Source organism: Brassica napus, chromosome C3 (assembly GCF_020379485.1).
Source record: "Brassica napus cultivar Da-Ae chromosome C3, Da-Ae, whole genome shotgun sequence".
Lineage (NCBI taxonomy): Eukaryota > Viridiplantae > Streptophyta > Magnoliopsida > Brassicales > Brassicaceae > Brassica > Brassica napus.
This window is the reverse complement of record NC_063446.1, coordinates 912,494-928,919: the sequence shown is the minus strand read 5'-3', so window position 1 is coordinate 928,919 and position 16,426 is coordinate 912,494. Positions and strand designations below refer to the sequence as shown.

Below are 16,426 nucleotides of genomic sequence, written 5' to 3'. Positions count from 1 at the left end.
TATTATATGCAATTTGCATAGTTTTCAATCAATTATTCGTAGAAACATACAAGAAAAAAAAATAAATTAATGATGCGATGGTACTACTACACTACAGGTGGACCAACTAAAAAAGCGACGTCACACATCAGCAGATTCAGCACTCCACCATCTTTTGTTATCACAAAACGCCAATTATTCTCGCCGTTTAGTGTTGGCTCTTCTGACTTGGGAGGAGAAAGAAGAAGTCTGTTTCAACAACTTCAATGGCGCTCTCGAATACTATCTTCTCTCCTACTCATTCTCGCCCGATCAGCCGGCAAGCTCGCTTACCCGCTCAGATTCCACCTCCAGATCTATCGCTTGCTTTGTTCGGTGATCGCCGCAAGTTCGTCGAAGGTGTAATGCCTCTATTGACGTTGAGGTTAGCCGCTGCGTTTCTTCTTCGCTGGAGATTTTATAGTCATGTACTTGCTCGTTATGATAACTCGGATTTAGCGAACTTGCTAGGCTCTTTATATTAAGCTACTCTAAGTTCGAATCTAGTGAAACATTGCTCAGCAGGCGATCGATTCCGATTCGGTAGATAGAACTACTGTTATCTAGATTCGTCGTTATGAATCTCGAGCTTAAGAGAATCGAGAAACTGTCTGTATTGTTTGTTTGAGATGAACCAATCGCAGATTCAGATTCTTGTGTGTGTGTGTGTTTGTGGTATCGTTGGTTCGTATGATTGATCTGAGATCTGCTGATATTATCTTCACGTCCTTGTTTGATTTGGTATGCAGTATGAGAAACCGTGTATATGCCTCGATTAACAGCACTGATGCCTCCTCCACTCCGTCTTATCCGGTCAGTATCTTGTTTCAGCCTTTTTTTGTTTTTGGATCTAATTGATTTGACTACCATGGACTTGCATGTATAAGGTTATGTGTTCATGTGTATAATTTTTGATGAATGTGATCTGATTTTCTGATGTTTAATAGGGATAACGGTCTGCGTATGAGTGTTTATGTTGTTGAGATGACATTTGCTGGATAATTTTGATCGCAGAAATCAGAAGACGATGAGGACTTTGTTCCAATGCCAATGGTTTTGATAGACCAGGATGCTGACCCTGAAGCCACTATTGTCCAGCTCAGTTTCGGAGATCGTCTTGGGGCTCTCATTGACACTGTTAGTGATTGATTCTGCCCGTTAAGCTTGTTTTAGCACAAGGCTTTAGCTGTTGTTGATCAACTCGAAGCTAGATTTGTAGTATTTTGACTATTAGATTATCTCTGCCTGTCTTCTGATATTGTGGAAATTTGCTTTGTTTTCGGCTTATGAGAATCATTGTTGTGTTTTTGGCAGATGAGGGCGCTGAAAGATTTGGGATTGGATGTAATAAAAGGAACTGTCACAACTAAAGGTTCCGTTAAACAGACAAGGTTCTCTATAACAAAACTGTAAGAAAGTCTTTCTTTCCTGCTCTCTCTCTTTGCTTTAGATGTTTTTCTAATCACTTATTAGACTCTAACTTCTTCAATAGCATGTACAATTTTGTTAATGTCCACCTTGTTTATGATCAACCGTGGAAATTTATGTTCATCTTGTGCTGGTGTAGAGATCTTTCATATGAATCCCATGATTGACATTTACTATATATTTATCTGAATAGTTCTTTCAAAAATTGATAATTAGCATGGAAATAGTGAATCTGATCAAGTACTTTCCTATTCCGAAAATTTTGATAATGTCTGCAAGTATCATCTTCAGCTACCTGGATTGTCAGCTGTCACAGATGCCTGAATTGATTTTCGATTTGTTTTTTTTTTTAATAACAGAGACACTGGTCGGAAAGTGGAAGATCCTGACTTGTTGGAGCAAATTCGGTTAACAATCATCAACAATCTCTTAAAATACCATCCGGTCTGCTTATGCTTTCTTTATCTCTTTACCTTGATCACATTCACATTCAAAAAAGCTTGCATTCAGCTTTGGATAATCTTATAACATTGCCTGTGTTTGTTTTGTAGGAATGTAGCGAACAACTTGCAATGGGTGAGACCTTTGGAATAAAGGCTCCAGAAAAGAAGGTAAGGTTTACTATACTATGCTTGTTGGACTGTACTTCTGTTCCCCATGTCTTCCGGCTAAATCGAGCTTTTGAATAAGTCTGCAGCTGTTTTAAAAAGCCAGCTTTACTCTGTTTTGGATTCATTTGGTGACAGGTTGATGTTGATATCGCGACTCACATACATGTGAAGGAAGACGGACCAAAGAGGAGGTATATATATATATAAGTAGAAATGACAGCTCATAGTCACATTTTTGTGCCTTACAGAATGGTGTGCATAACCCTCGCCGGTTTGCTGTTTTCTCTAGCCTGCTTTGCATAGAGACAGCGGACAGGCCAGGTCTGGTTGTAGAGATGATAAAAGTGATGGCTGATATCAACATTGACGTGGAATCCGCAGAGATAGACACAGAGGTACTAAAAATTCTTTAATACAATCTCCACATGTACCTACAGTGTAATTCCCTTTCTACATCCTTATAATAATAACTTGTCCATTGTCCCAGGGACTGGTTGCGAAAGACAAATTTCATGTAAGCTACCAAGGGCAAGCACTAAACCGTACTTTGTCACAGGTGAGTTTTTTTTTGTTTCTGTTACTTTCTACTTGAAACATTTAAAAAAAAAGAGAGGTTAAGAATCAACTTCTCCTGCAGGAGCTGGTGAACTGTCTGCGTTACTTCCTGAGAAGGCCTGAAACTGACATCGACAGCTACTAAATGAACTCTGTTTGTTCAAAAACATAAATTGCTCTCTATCCTTCTTCACGCAGTCGTATCTGTGCTTCGAAACTTTCAAGTCATCTGTTTGGAAGATGATGTAGAAATTCCTGATACTAAAACTGAACCATTGTGCCTAAAAATCAATAAATGGGGTTCTTGACACTTGATTTTTGGGTCCTTTTGAAAATAATAAGAGACTCGATTTTTTCAAATTTGGAAAGAACTTGAAAGTGCCTTTCCTTCCGGATTTTGAAAAGTTTCTGTTTCAGGGCTGGACTGGACCGGACCGAGTAAGGCTGGATCTTCCGATAACGGCACCTAAATGACCCCTAGGATCAGAGTAATAATAGGAGTATCTCTGAAATAATATAGAGATTTATTGAACAGGTCCTTAAACTTTCATATATACTATTAAAATTTTTTTAACATAAAATCCAATGAAATTTCATAGAAAAAGAGAATACCCAATAGTACTTAAACACTTTTTATTTCCAAAAATAACATATAAGAAGGAAAATTTCAAAATAACATTAATTAAAAGTTTAAAAAATTATTTTATATTGGGTTATTAAGATTTAGGGTTTAGTAGAAAGCCGGGTTAAGATAAGGGTTTAAAGTTCAAAGTAATTTAGTATTGTCGAAAAAATTAATACTATTTTTGAAAAAGATTTGTGAGCTGTTTTATATAATTTTATATTGTGCTATTTGAATCATTTACCTTAAAAATTGAAAACAAAATTCAAATGTTTGCAAGCTCAATAAACATAAATTAGTAAAAGATTTTTTTTCATAACAATACAATAACTAAAATTTTGTTATTATTTGAACTCACTAACTGTTTTAATATTCAAAATAATATATTAATTATTTTTTATTTGAATACATCAGTTTTTTATTTTCTATAATGTAATATATAATCAATTACAAGAGATATTTTTTGTTAAAAAAGAATAATTGACTATTTTTTTAGAAAATAATACCGAGAACTAGTACGCCTCTAGATTTTTTTTACCGTCGCAATCTCAAGTAGCAGCATCATAACTCATATAAGTTTTTTTTTCCGACTTCAGGTTTTTAGACAACAAACTTATTTCAGAATCTTTCAACAAGATTTTTTAAAAATTGCAAATCTTTATGGTGTGTGTGCTCCTTGTCAGCATTATTCGCTGATGCTAACAACTGTTTTTTTAAGTATATCATGTTTAATTGATAAATTGAAGGTGAAAAATGCACTCCACCACCTGCTAACTCATTAGATGTATTCTGTAATAGTCCAGAATAAATAACTAAATAGTTTTCGAAATGAAAATAATTTGGGACTGATTCTTTTCTTTTTGGGTCTCCAAAGATGACATTAAATAAAATTAATAGAAACTTCGCTTAATACTTTTAACTGTTCTGGTGACTAATTCTAGTTTCTTTATGACTGATTCAATAATAATATAAAAAGAAATTTAAGTATCTCAACAAATTTATTTGATTTTCAGAAACTTAATAGAAAAGCACTGATGGGATCGCTTCTCCACAAGAACGTAATACATAAACGGAACGTCAGTTGCGGAGATATATATATATATTTCCTATTTTTTTCTTAACTATAAAGGATATGATAGTTTTTTTTTTTAATTCAAAAGAAACTCAACTTCCCAGTATTGGGGCTTAGCCCTTATTCAAAAAGGTATTTGAGCTTGTATTGTTTTATGTATCTGAACAATATTTATGGGGAAAACGGCTTATTGATGCCCGAACTAGGGATCGTTGAGAAAATACATACTCCAACTTTTACTGCATGTCAAAACATACCTTCACTAATCAAAAATTTGAAATTCATGTCTGAACTAGGGGTCGATAAAAAATTATATACCTCAACTCTTATTGCATGCCAAAACATACCTTAACTAATCAAAAATTTGAAATTTATTCTTAGTCTTTAGAAGTCAATCCTAATCCGAATCTATATTATTATTTGCGAAGTAATTTTTCGCAACGTAGCTCTCACGTTAAAAATTAGAGTGGATAAAGTCTATGTTACCCTTAATGAATATATATATATATATATATTCTATTATATAATAAAATGAATTTTATGTTAAAAAATCTTATATTTTTTTTTAAATAATTATGATGATTCTTATATATTATGTTGTTATCTTAAAATAATATTTTACTATTATAAAAGTAAAAAAAAAATAAAAGAAGTGATTTTTCACAATATTATATTTTTTTAAAAAAATAAGATAATTCTTATATATTGTGTTGTTATCTTGATGTAAATATTAGTAAATAATATTTACTAAATATTATTTACTTATAATATTTACTTATACAAATATATCTTAAAATCACTTCTTAAAAAATATCCTTATACAAATATATTGCTTCATTAATATTTACTTAGATATTATTTTTATCTTAAAATTTAACTTTCATAATAGTAAAATATTATTTCAAGATAACAACACAATATATAAGAATTATCCTATATTTTTTAAAAAAATATAATATTGCAAAAAATCACTTCTCTTAATTTTTTTACTTTTATAATAGTAAACTATTATTTAAGATAACAACACAATATATAAGAATCATCATAATTATTTTTTAAAAAATATATAAGTTTTTTAATATAAATTTTGTTTTATTATATAATAGAATATATATAAAAATTCATTAAGGATAATATAGACTTTTAACGTGAGAACTCCGTTGCAAATAAAATTTGTTTTATTATATAATAGAATATATATAAAAATTCATTAAGGATAACATAAACTTTAGCCACTCTAATTTTTAACGTGAGAGTTCCGTTGTAAAAAAATTATTTCGCAAATAATAGTATTGATTGGGACTTCTAAAGACTAGACATAAATTTCAAAATTTTGATTAGTTAAAGTATGTTTTGGCATGCAATAAGAGTTGGGGTATGTATTTTTCTATCGAGCCTTAGTTCAGGCATGAATTTTAAATTTTTGATTAGTGAAGGTATGTTTTGACGTGTAGTAAAAGTTGAGGTATGTACTTTCTCATCAACCCCTAGTTTGGGCATGAATTAGCAGTTTTCCCCGATATTTTATGTCTCATGTTTGAACTTTAATATGCACCGGGGCCAAAAGTTATTTATATTACAGTACAGAATTATAATATTCTTAAGCACACATAATATATTTTTCATAATTTAAAAGGGTCAGCCTGACCCCTCTATTACTAAATGACCTCTGGCTCTGCCCCTGGGAACGTCGCAGAAAAAAAATAGGGGTTTTTGCCAAAACTAACCCACAACTTGATTTTAACCCCAAACCTATACCCAAACTTGAATCAAATGCAAAACTAACCTAAAAGCCTAGTGAAATTACAGCTCAGCCCCTTGTGACCAAACAAAAAAACAGAAGCCATTTTTACGAATATAACCCTAGTAAATCGTCTGAGTCGTCTGAGATGTTGGAAGTCATCTGGACGACTGAAGTGTAAGTCGTCTGGTACCGATTTATTTTAAAAATAATTTATAAATCTTGTAAAAAAATATTTTGATGTGTGAAAAATAAAAATCAAGTAATTATAAACAGTTTTAAGTGATATAAATTAAGATATGATAAAATTGATTTGTTTTGAAGATAGATGAGTGGAAGTAGTGAATCATGAAATACTTTGGTTTAGGAGTTTGGCAAACATATGTTGTAGTATTGTATGTATTGTTAGGGTTAGATTTTGGAAAACTAAAATGTTTTTTTCAAAAATTAGTTTTCACTTATATGTGTTTATTTATGTGTATAGTAAACACTTTTCAAGTTTGATTTGATTTTATGAAGTCTTTAATTAGATAATTAAGTTTAGGGGTTATGTTTAGGGTGTAGACGACTTATATTTCAGTCGTCTGTTGAATAATTTACTCGGACGACGTATATTTCAGTCGTCTGTTGAATAATTTACTCGGACGACTTACATTTTAGTCATCTGGTGAAGAAATTAAAACAGACGACTTACATGTAAGTCGTCCAAATATTCCCGCCTAAATTTTTTTTAAAAAATTATTTTCCCGCTTAAATAATTTAAACCAGACGACTTACTTGTAAGTCGTCTGGAAAGTCTTCTATTTTAGTTTCCCGCTAAAAATATTTAATTTCCCGCTAAAAATATTAAACTCTTCTGGACGACTTACATGTAAGTCGTCTGTTTTAATTTCTTCACCAGACGACTGAAATGTAAGTCGTCCAGGAAGTCGTCTGAGTCAAAAATATTTAACCTAATTGGATTTTTTGTCTCCCTATATAAAGAAAAATTTATACATTCTCTCTCCTCCTCTCAAATGGCTGCAACAAAAATGTAATGTTCATCATTCTAAAACTCTCCAACCTCTCTCTAGTCTCTTTGACTTGAAAACACCAAACTTTATATGAATTTTTAAGTTTTGTCTCATGTATTTCTTACTAATCTATCACTTTTGCAGGTTTTTAATCAAATGGTACTCATCTTCCACTAATTTAAAGGTAAATCTATTAATTTTATATATGTATTTTTGTGTGTTCAATAAATGTAGATTTATCTAATCTTCCACTCATTTTCTCTATTTTTAAGTCATTTGAACGTTTCTGGATATGCAAGTTTTTCAGATCTGGATTTGATATGCAGGTTTTTCAGATCTGGAAGACTTCTTGGACGACTTACCTGTTAGTCGTCTGGAAGTCGTCTGGAAGTCATCTGGACTTCTTGGAAGTCTTCTGACAAAGTCGTCTGGACTTCCAGGAAATCGTCTGGACTTCCAGGAAGTCGTCTGGACTTCCAGGAAGTCGTCTGGACTTCCAGGAAGTCGTCTGGACTTCCAGGAAGTCGTCTGGACTTCCAGGAAGTCGTCTGGACTTCCAGGAAGTCGTCTGGACTTCATGAAAGTCTTCTGACGAAGTCTCCTTTTCATAATAGATCTGAGCGTTTTGGTAAGTTCTTATGTCTGATTTTTCTGTATTTGGTAACTTCTTGTTGTATAAAGTTCTTACTTTTTTCGCAAACTAAAACTCTCCAAACCCACTTTAATCTCTTTGACTTGAAAACACCAAACTTTATATGAATTTTCCAGTTTTGTCTCATGTCTTTCTTACTAATCTATCTTTTTTGCAGGTTTTTAATTAGATGGTACTCATCTTCCACTAATTTAAAGGTAGATCTATTATTTTTAGATATGTATTTTTGTGTGTTCTGTAAAGGTAGATTTATCTAATCTTTCACTCATTTTTTCTGTTTTTAAGCCATTTGAACATTTTTAGATATGCAGGTTTTTTTAGATCTGGATTTAATATGCATGTTTTTCAGATCTGGAAGACTTCTGGGACGACTTACTTGTTAGTCGTCTGGACTTCTTGGAAGTCTTCTGAAAAAGTCATCTGGACTTCCTGTAAAGTCGTCTGGACTTCCTGTAAAGTCGTCTGGAAGTCGTCTGAACTTCCTAAAAGTCTTCTAACAAAGTCGTCTGAACTTCCTGAAAGTCGTCTGGACTTCTTAGAAGTCGTCTGGACTTCTTAAAAGTCGTGTGGTCTTGTCTACTCAAGTGGAATCCAAGCTTGTCTTTGTAGAGGAATAATCTATAATAGTTTTGTTTGTGGTCTGTTTTGTGAATTGCATGTCTACTCTTTTAGTTGTGAATTTTTTGTAAAATCAGTAATAATGTTTTCCAAGATGTATTAAATGTGCAAACAATGTGTTTACACATTTACAAATCAATGAAATAATAGACTTCAGTAGCCTTTTTCTTATCTTTGGATCTCTCATATGCAATAATAAACTCCAATGGCCTTTTTCTCATCTTAATAAACAAGAATGTTGGTAGCTTTATATTGATACAACATTTTAAGAAGCATTTTAACCCTTCTTCCAACTCATAACAATAGTCATCATTATTGTCTATAACAATAATACTTAAGATATGGAAATAAACAATAGTAACTAGTCAAAGCATATCATATTTTATTATAAGTTTACGTTGAAAAACTTAGTCAAATTTAGTAAAACTAAGGGAGAGAACATATTTTGTAAATATGAGTTTTACATATCTTGAAGTTACTTATCACTCTTAAAAATACAAGTTATTCAAAAACTAACATAGAAGACTTAAAAACTAGCGGAGAAGACGCGGATGACTTCAATCTAAGTTGTCCAGACGACTAAAGTATACGTCGTCTGGTCAACGCAGAGGTTATTTTTGCAATTGACTTTGAAATCTGTTATTTCGGACGACTGAAAAATAAGTCGTCTACAATTGTTTGGCTAAAAAAAAAACTCCAAAAAAGCTAGACAACTTACATTTCAGTCGTCATAGGTTAGTTTTGCATTTGACTGGATTATTTCAGAAGTTTGACTTTTCTGGACGACTTACATTTCAGTTGTCTAGTGAAAATTAAAATAATAATATTTTTTAAAAAGTAGACGACTTACAGTTAAGTCGTCATAGGTTAGTTTTGCAATTGAAAAAAAAACTTCAAAATTTAATTATACACAGACGACTTATAATTCAGTCGTCCACGAGGCGACTTACAAGTAAGTCGTCCAGGATTTTTTTCCGAGATTCTGGTCAAACCTCGTAAATCCTGGACGACTTACATTTCAGTCGTCTCGTGGATGACTGAATTATAAGTCGTCTGTATATAATTAAATCTTGAAGTTTTTTTTTCAATTGCAAAACTAACCTATGACGACTTAACTGTAAGTCGTCTACTTTTAAAAAAATATTATTATTTTAATTTTCGCCAGACGACTGAAATGTAAGTCGTCTGGGGAAGTCAAACTTCTGAAATTATCCAGTCAAAGGCAAAACTAACCTATGACGACTGAAATGTAAGTCGTCTAGGTTCTTTGAAATTTTTTTTGAAACCAAACAAAAACAGACGACTTAACTTTCAGTCGTCTCAGGTTACAGATTTCAAAGTCAATTGCAAAAATAACCTCTGCGTTGACCAGACGACTTCCAGGTAAGTTGTCTACAGCCAGACGACTTCCCAAGTAAGTCGTCTGACGAACAGACCTTAAATTGGTGAGATAAGTTCTTTAGCATACATAAGGCTTCTCCAAGCACACAGAATCACAAACGAAAGTAACCCACCCAGAATCGTTAGCTTCTATGACTCTATGAACCATAAAAAATTTAGAATCAAAATCTTGATTTTTTTAACTCATTGTGGAGAGAAAGTGAGAGATATGTTGTGTTTAGTTCACAAGAATAGAAAAAGAAGAAGGATAAATCGATTTTTGGAGCATTAAGAGCTTCAAATTGGTTGTTTATGGTGGTTGTGGTATTGATGACAATGGCAATCTTGTAATTACTTGAAAATGATGAGGGTGAGAGAGTAAAAATGTTATTTTCGAAAAAAAAAGAAAAAAAAAATTGATGGCATTTTCGTAAATTATATGAACTTGTGGGGTGAATAGGGCAAAACCAATTTTTTTTAAAAAAAGGTTAGTTTTGTGTTTGACTTTAAGTTATAGGTCAATTCTGCAAAAAAACCCAAAAAAATATGTGAAAATGTCAAAGGAATTTGACAAACCAAATATATCAAAGGAATTGAAAATGTCCAGCATGATCTTTTAATTTAGTTACATTGTTTTATATATGTTTGTAATACTGTTTATAAATGTTTAGTGAGAAAATAGAGGAAAAAAACCAAAAAGTCAGACGAACAAAAATAATCATATAATCATACTAATAAGTTCCTTTGACGGCAACAAAAAACACTGTCAAAATATTATTAGAAAGAATGTAATGACGTGAGAGTAATTGCGCATTAAACCCCTATAAATAGATTCTTATTGTGCCAAGTTTTTTCATCAAACTTTGAAAGAGTTGATTTGAGAAGAAATTGACGAAACAACTCCCTATTTCCTACCAGAATCAGAAGAAATGCTAGGTTCTTCAGGACAAGGGGCAGCTAGTTCTTCAGGACAAGCGGGAGCTAGTTCGTCAGGACAAGCCGCAGCTAGTTTTTCAGGACAAATGCCAGGTTCTTTAAATAGCTCACTATTTTTTTTCAGTAAAACTGGTTTTATTTTCATCATCTCGTTACTAATTAGGCACTTGTAGCGACTCTTTGTATTATAATAAACACATAGTGCATGTTTTTTTTTGGTATCGCGCATGTTTCGTTAACAGTCTGCATGTTGTAGTTCTTGTAACTTGTTTTAAATGTTAGGTTCCGTTTGCATGTGTATAAAACAATATGTTTTCGCATCTAAGTATATTTATATGGATGTGATTTTCTTCGCTAGCTTGTTATCTTTTTAAACTGATTAATCATTTTAATTCTTACTAGATTCTGACCCGCCATTTTTGAGGGCGGATATATTTTTTGTTTTACATTTTTTTAGGTCTTTTCAATTGGTAATTTAAATATAGGTCTAATGGCATAAAGCATAATAAATAATATTTTAAATAATGATAAAGATAAAAAAAAATAATAGTTGCACCATACTTTTATCAATGGGTCACACTAGGCCTGGGCAAAATAACCGGAACCGAAGAACCGAACCGGAACCGAACCGAAATACCCGAAACCGGAACCGGACCAATACCCTTAAATACACGAACGGTTCCTATATTTTTATATCCGAAATAACCGAACCGAACCGGAACCGAACCGAGAACCGAACGGGTACCCGAATATATAAAAATATTAATTATATATACATATAACATCATTAAATATATATTTTAAATTTAAAATTCTATTAAAAGTATCTGAAAATCCTTGATGATAACTAAATTATTATAAAGTATCCAAATTACCCGAAAGTATCCGAAAGTATCCGGATAGTTTTATCCGAAATATCCAAAGTAATCCAAAATATCCAAAATTTTTATGTAAATCATCTTAATTATTTGATATTTTACCCTAAATAACCGATATTTTATCCAAATTATCCGAACTACCCGAACTATCCAAACCCGAACCGGATCCAAATGAGAACCGAACTTTTTCTGGATATTTTCCGGTTCCTACATTTACTATCCGAACCGAACCGAACCCGAAACTATCCGAACCGAACCGAACCGAAAATATGTCAAGTACTAAATGGATCCTCTAGCCCCTATCCGAACTACCCGAAACCCGAGATACCCGAACCGAACCGAACCGATACCCAAAATGCCCAGGCCTAGGTCACACTGCTATTTTAATAGAATAGATTCTCGTGCGGTTTGTAATTGTAGGTGAAAATTGTGAATGTTCACAATCACAATCATTAAGCCTCGAAGTTTTGCAAGGCATCTTGAACGTCCGGCGGCAAGATGCAACAACTAGTGCGTGGATCGACGTATTCGATTCACCATTGCAAAAGGCATGTACTTGTTCTCAATTGGAGATCGTCAAGCAACAATTGCAAGAAATGACGACGCGGCCTCACCTTACGCCGGAGAGGTTAGCGCTCGATATTGCTGCTGGTAATGGCGATTTAATGACTGTTAAGAAGTGTGATGAAAACAATCCTCGGCTGGTTATGGAGAAGCGACCAGCTCGCTGTGAGCTAGCTGTACCGGTTGTGCGGGCATCAAATGCAGGGCACAAAAAGGTCACTCGCTATCTTTTTGATCGGACACCTCTTAATGTTTTGATGCATGAAGACGGATATTGGGCTACTTGTCTCCTTCTTGACGCCATTTTGCATGGATTTCTCGGTAAGTCTTTAGTATCTGGTATCTAACTGAGGCCGCTCATAGTTGCTTTTATAATATACTCAACATATGCAAACGTTTCATTTTCGAGCTGTTCAATTCAAAATTTTCGGAAACCCTAAAATAAATACAGCTTCCTAGTTTCTATACTGTTTAAATTGACATAAAAATTTGGTTTCATGGACTGTTAGACATTGTGTTGGAGTTCTTCGAAAATGTCCGGTCAGATCCAGTCTTGTCAAAGAAACTACCGTACCTGGCAGCGACTAAACACTCCAGTCATAGGTCATCTCCACTTAGGTTGTTAGCTTTGAAACCTGACTTGTTTCGTAGCCACTACGATCTTGGACTTTGGCAACACCTCGTCTACAATTGTATGTATCTACCTTCACAATTCATCTCTCTCTTTCTTCATTGAAATCTTGTTAGCTAAACTTGATTGTTCATATATAGGTATAGGTATAGACTTGAATTTTCCAACGGACTCTGAGACTCCAAAACCAAACCCATACCAGCGTACGCCATGCACACATCCAATTTTTGGATTCTTTATCCCAAAATGATTAATTTTAATTAATATATATACATACTTACTGAAGTTTATCTGTGTTCTATTCACCAGGTATATATTTGGATGACAGTAAAAGGTCTTCCGAAATGGTTTGGTACGTAAATGGAACTTGTTTTAATTTTTATCCAAGTTGCTTGATATCTCTGCTACAACGGAGTTCACACAAACAAACACTCACATACGCATATATTATACTGATCGATTGTTTTAATTGAGAAATTCTTGTTAGGGTGAACCTCTAGATTCACCAACCAATAGTGTTTGAGTATTTGATATTTGATATCTTTTAAAAAAGGAAACAAAATTGAATTTCAAAATAAGATATATTTTTAAAATAAAACAATAAAAATACATAAAAATAGTTACAAAAAATAAATAAATAAATATTGTTAAACCGTTAGCAAAACACGAAATCCTATACCCTAAATCCTAAACTCCAAACCATTGGAAAATTTTAAACACTAAATCATACATTAAAAGCTAAATCTTAATAAAACTAAACCCTAAACCCTAATCACTAAACCCTAAACCCTTGGATAAACTCTGAACCCTTGGATAAATCATAAAATCTAAATAAAAAATATTTAAAATTAAACCCTAGAATTTATGATTTATCCAAGGGTTCAGAGTTTACCCAAGTGTTTAGGGTTTATTGATTAGGATTTAGGGTTTAGTGTTATTAAAATTTAGTTTTTAATGTATGATTTAGGGTTTAAGATTTTTCAACAGTTTAGAGTTTATCCAAAGTTTAAGGTTTAACGTTTAGGGTTTAGGGTTTAGTATTTAGTATTTAGGGTATAGGTTTTAGTATTTTTCTGAAGACTTAACAATATTAATTAATTAATTTTTTATAACTATTTTTATGTTTTTTTATTTTAAAAATATAATATAATTTGGATATTTAATTTTATTTCTTTTTTTAAAAGATATCAAATATCAAATGCTCAAACATTATTGGATGGTGAACCTAGGTTCACCCTAGGGGGTGAACCCAAAAATTTCTCGTTTTAATTTCTATATGAAGTTAATTATTATACATGCATGTTGTTAGAGCACCATTAACCCAAATATTCAATTAGGGGTGCTTATTCTTTTTTTTAATAATTTTAAGTTGTAAATGTGATTAGGTACCGACGCTTGGACAGCTTAATTAAGCACCGACGCTTCCATCTTTTGTCTATTTTCTTTTTTTAAATCTCAAAATCACTAAACACCCCTCTAAGTTACTGCTTTAATGGTGCTCTTAGTAGAGATTTTCTTATTAAACTATTTGGTTCGGCTCAAGACTACTTTTTCTAGAAACACATACTGTACTTAACCAGTACTATTCACATGACTAATATCTATCTGCTATGAATCATGATAATTCACATGGACTTTTGAAACAAAATCATATATATATATATATATATATATATCAATGAGTAGGTTGACCTATAGGTTTTTTCATATGTTAGTTTTTTTTTCCTTTCTAATTATTTTCCATTGTGGAATTCACAGAACCATAGCTATACATAAATGTTTAACTATAAAAAATAACATAAATTATGTTTTTTCTTTGTCAGAGGATTCAAGCAAATATATGAACTTAAAGATAGACATCTTAAAGCTGATACTTTGCTACGATTAATGTGCAAATCTGCCAAAGAGCTACGACTACGAGGCACCGTTAATGATAAGAGCTGGAGAGAGACGATCTATGAAGCACTACTTGAAGCAGTGGAGAACGGGAACATGGAATTTTTCATCGAGATAATTAAATGTAACCCTCAACTTCTTTGGATCTCTGAAGCTGTCTCTGGCCGAAACCTCTTTCAGCTGGCCGTTGTATTCAGGAAGGATAAGATCTTTAGCCTCATACATGGCTTAGATGATAGAAAGGTCGCCCTACTTAGATCTCTCGACAAAGATAACAACAACATCCTCCATATAGTCGCTTATCTATCTCCTCGACCAGACCATCTCTCCAAGATTTCAGGATCTGCCCTAGAGATGCAAAGAGAGATTAGATGGTATATGGAAGTAAAGAGCTTGGTATCAGAGCGTGAAGTGGTGCAAAAAAACAACGAGAAGATGACACCACGGCAAGTATTCGAAGCGTCTCACGAGCCTCTAAGAAAAGAAGGAGAAGAATGGATGAAATACACAGCCACTGCTTGTAGCTTCGTGGCTGCTCTCATTGCAACTGTCACTTTTCAAGCCATATTCACTGTCCCTGGAGGTTATGATGAGACGTTGGGCAAGCCTCTTCTTCCTACAGACATGCATTTCACGGCGTTTATCCTTTCAGACACTCTCGACCTCTTGCACCTCTGTGCTCATATTCCTTAGCATTTTGACCGCAAGATACTCCTTTGATGACTTCATTGTATCACTTCCTAGAAAGATGATACTGGGTCAAGCCATCCTATTCTTGTCCATCGCATCGATGCTTGTTGGATTCATCACTGCGCTTTCCTCATCGATGCGTCAAAAGCCAACGCTTGTAGTCCCCATGAAGCCACTTGCTGCCCTCCCTGGCATTCTCTTCTTGATGTTTCAGTATCCTCTTCTCAAGGAGATGATTTCTTCCACGTATGGCAAAAGACTCTTCCACCGCGATACAAAATGTTGGCTAGAACCTCCTGAAGATACTCAACCTGCTCATGCAACTTTCTTATATGTAGGATCGACACATAGTCAACACTCGGTTAACAGTCAAATCTAGTGGTGAGCAAGTATCCTTCCTTGCTCTCTCAACGGGCTAGAAAGCAATATCATATTCCAAACCTTACTTGTCCCTAGCCGTTAGACTCTTTTTCATTTGTTTATTATGAGCTATTGTTTTAAGAGTTATTTTTGGGTTCACCAGCCAATAGGATTTCATTATTTCAAATTCGATATCTTTTAAAAAAGTAAACAAAATATTATCAAGTTATATTATGTTTTTAAAATAAAAAAAAGTAAAAAAAAAATAGCAGTTACAAAAAAAAAAATTTTAAAAAAAATATTTTTAACGTCGTCAGCAAAACACTAAACCCTAAATCCTAATCCCTAAACCCTAAATCCTAAACCCTAAACCCTTGGGTAAAACTAAACCTTTGGGTAAACCCTAAACCTTTGGGTAAACTCTAAACCATGGGGTAAACCCTAAACCCTTGGATAAATCCTAAACTCTAAATAAAAACACTAAACCCTAAAACTCTAAACCCTAAACTCTAAACCCTAAACCCTTGAGTGTTTTAGTGTTTAGTGATTTTGATTTAGAGTTTAAGATTTATCCTAGAGTTTAAGATTTATCCTAAAGTTTAGGGTTTACCCTAGGGTTTAGGGTTTAGGATTTAAGGTTTAGAGATTATGATTTAGGGTTTAATGTTTTGCTGACGACGTTAAAAATATATTTTTTTTGTAATTAGTACTATTTTTTATTTATTTATTTTTACCTTTTAATTTTAAAAAAATAATATAAT

The 16,426-nt window shown here is 33.0% G+C and overlaps 1 protein-coding gene and 1 pseudogene across 1 annotated transcript; both read left to right on the top strand.

Moving 5' to 3' along the window:
- Window positions 1–143: 143 nt before the first annotated feature.
- LOC106358533 (ACT domain-containing protein ACR12) lies at window positions 144–2,927 on the top strand. Its single transcript, XM_013798351.3, has 10 exons — window positions 144–403; window positions 768–831; window positions 1,033–1,155; window positions 1,333–1,427; window positions 1,806–1,890; window positions 1,998–2,057; window positions 2,193–2,248; window positions 2,347–2,452; window positions 2,545–2,613; window positions 2,695–2,927. Exons 1-10 carry the CDS (start codon window positions 246–248, stop codon window positions 2,755–2,757), a joined length of 879 nt encoding a protein of 292 aa, XP_013653805.1. The 5' UTR covers window positions 144–245; the 3' UTR covers window positions 2,758–2,927.
- Window positions 2,928–10,639: 7,712 nt separating this feature from the next.
- LOC106355383 lies at window positions 10,640–15,925 on the top strand (annotated as a pseudogene).
- Window positions 15,926–16,426: the final 501 nt, after the last annotated feature.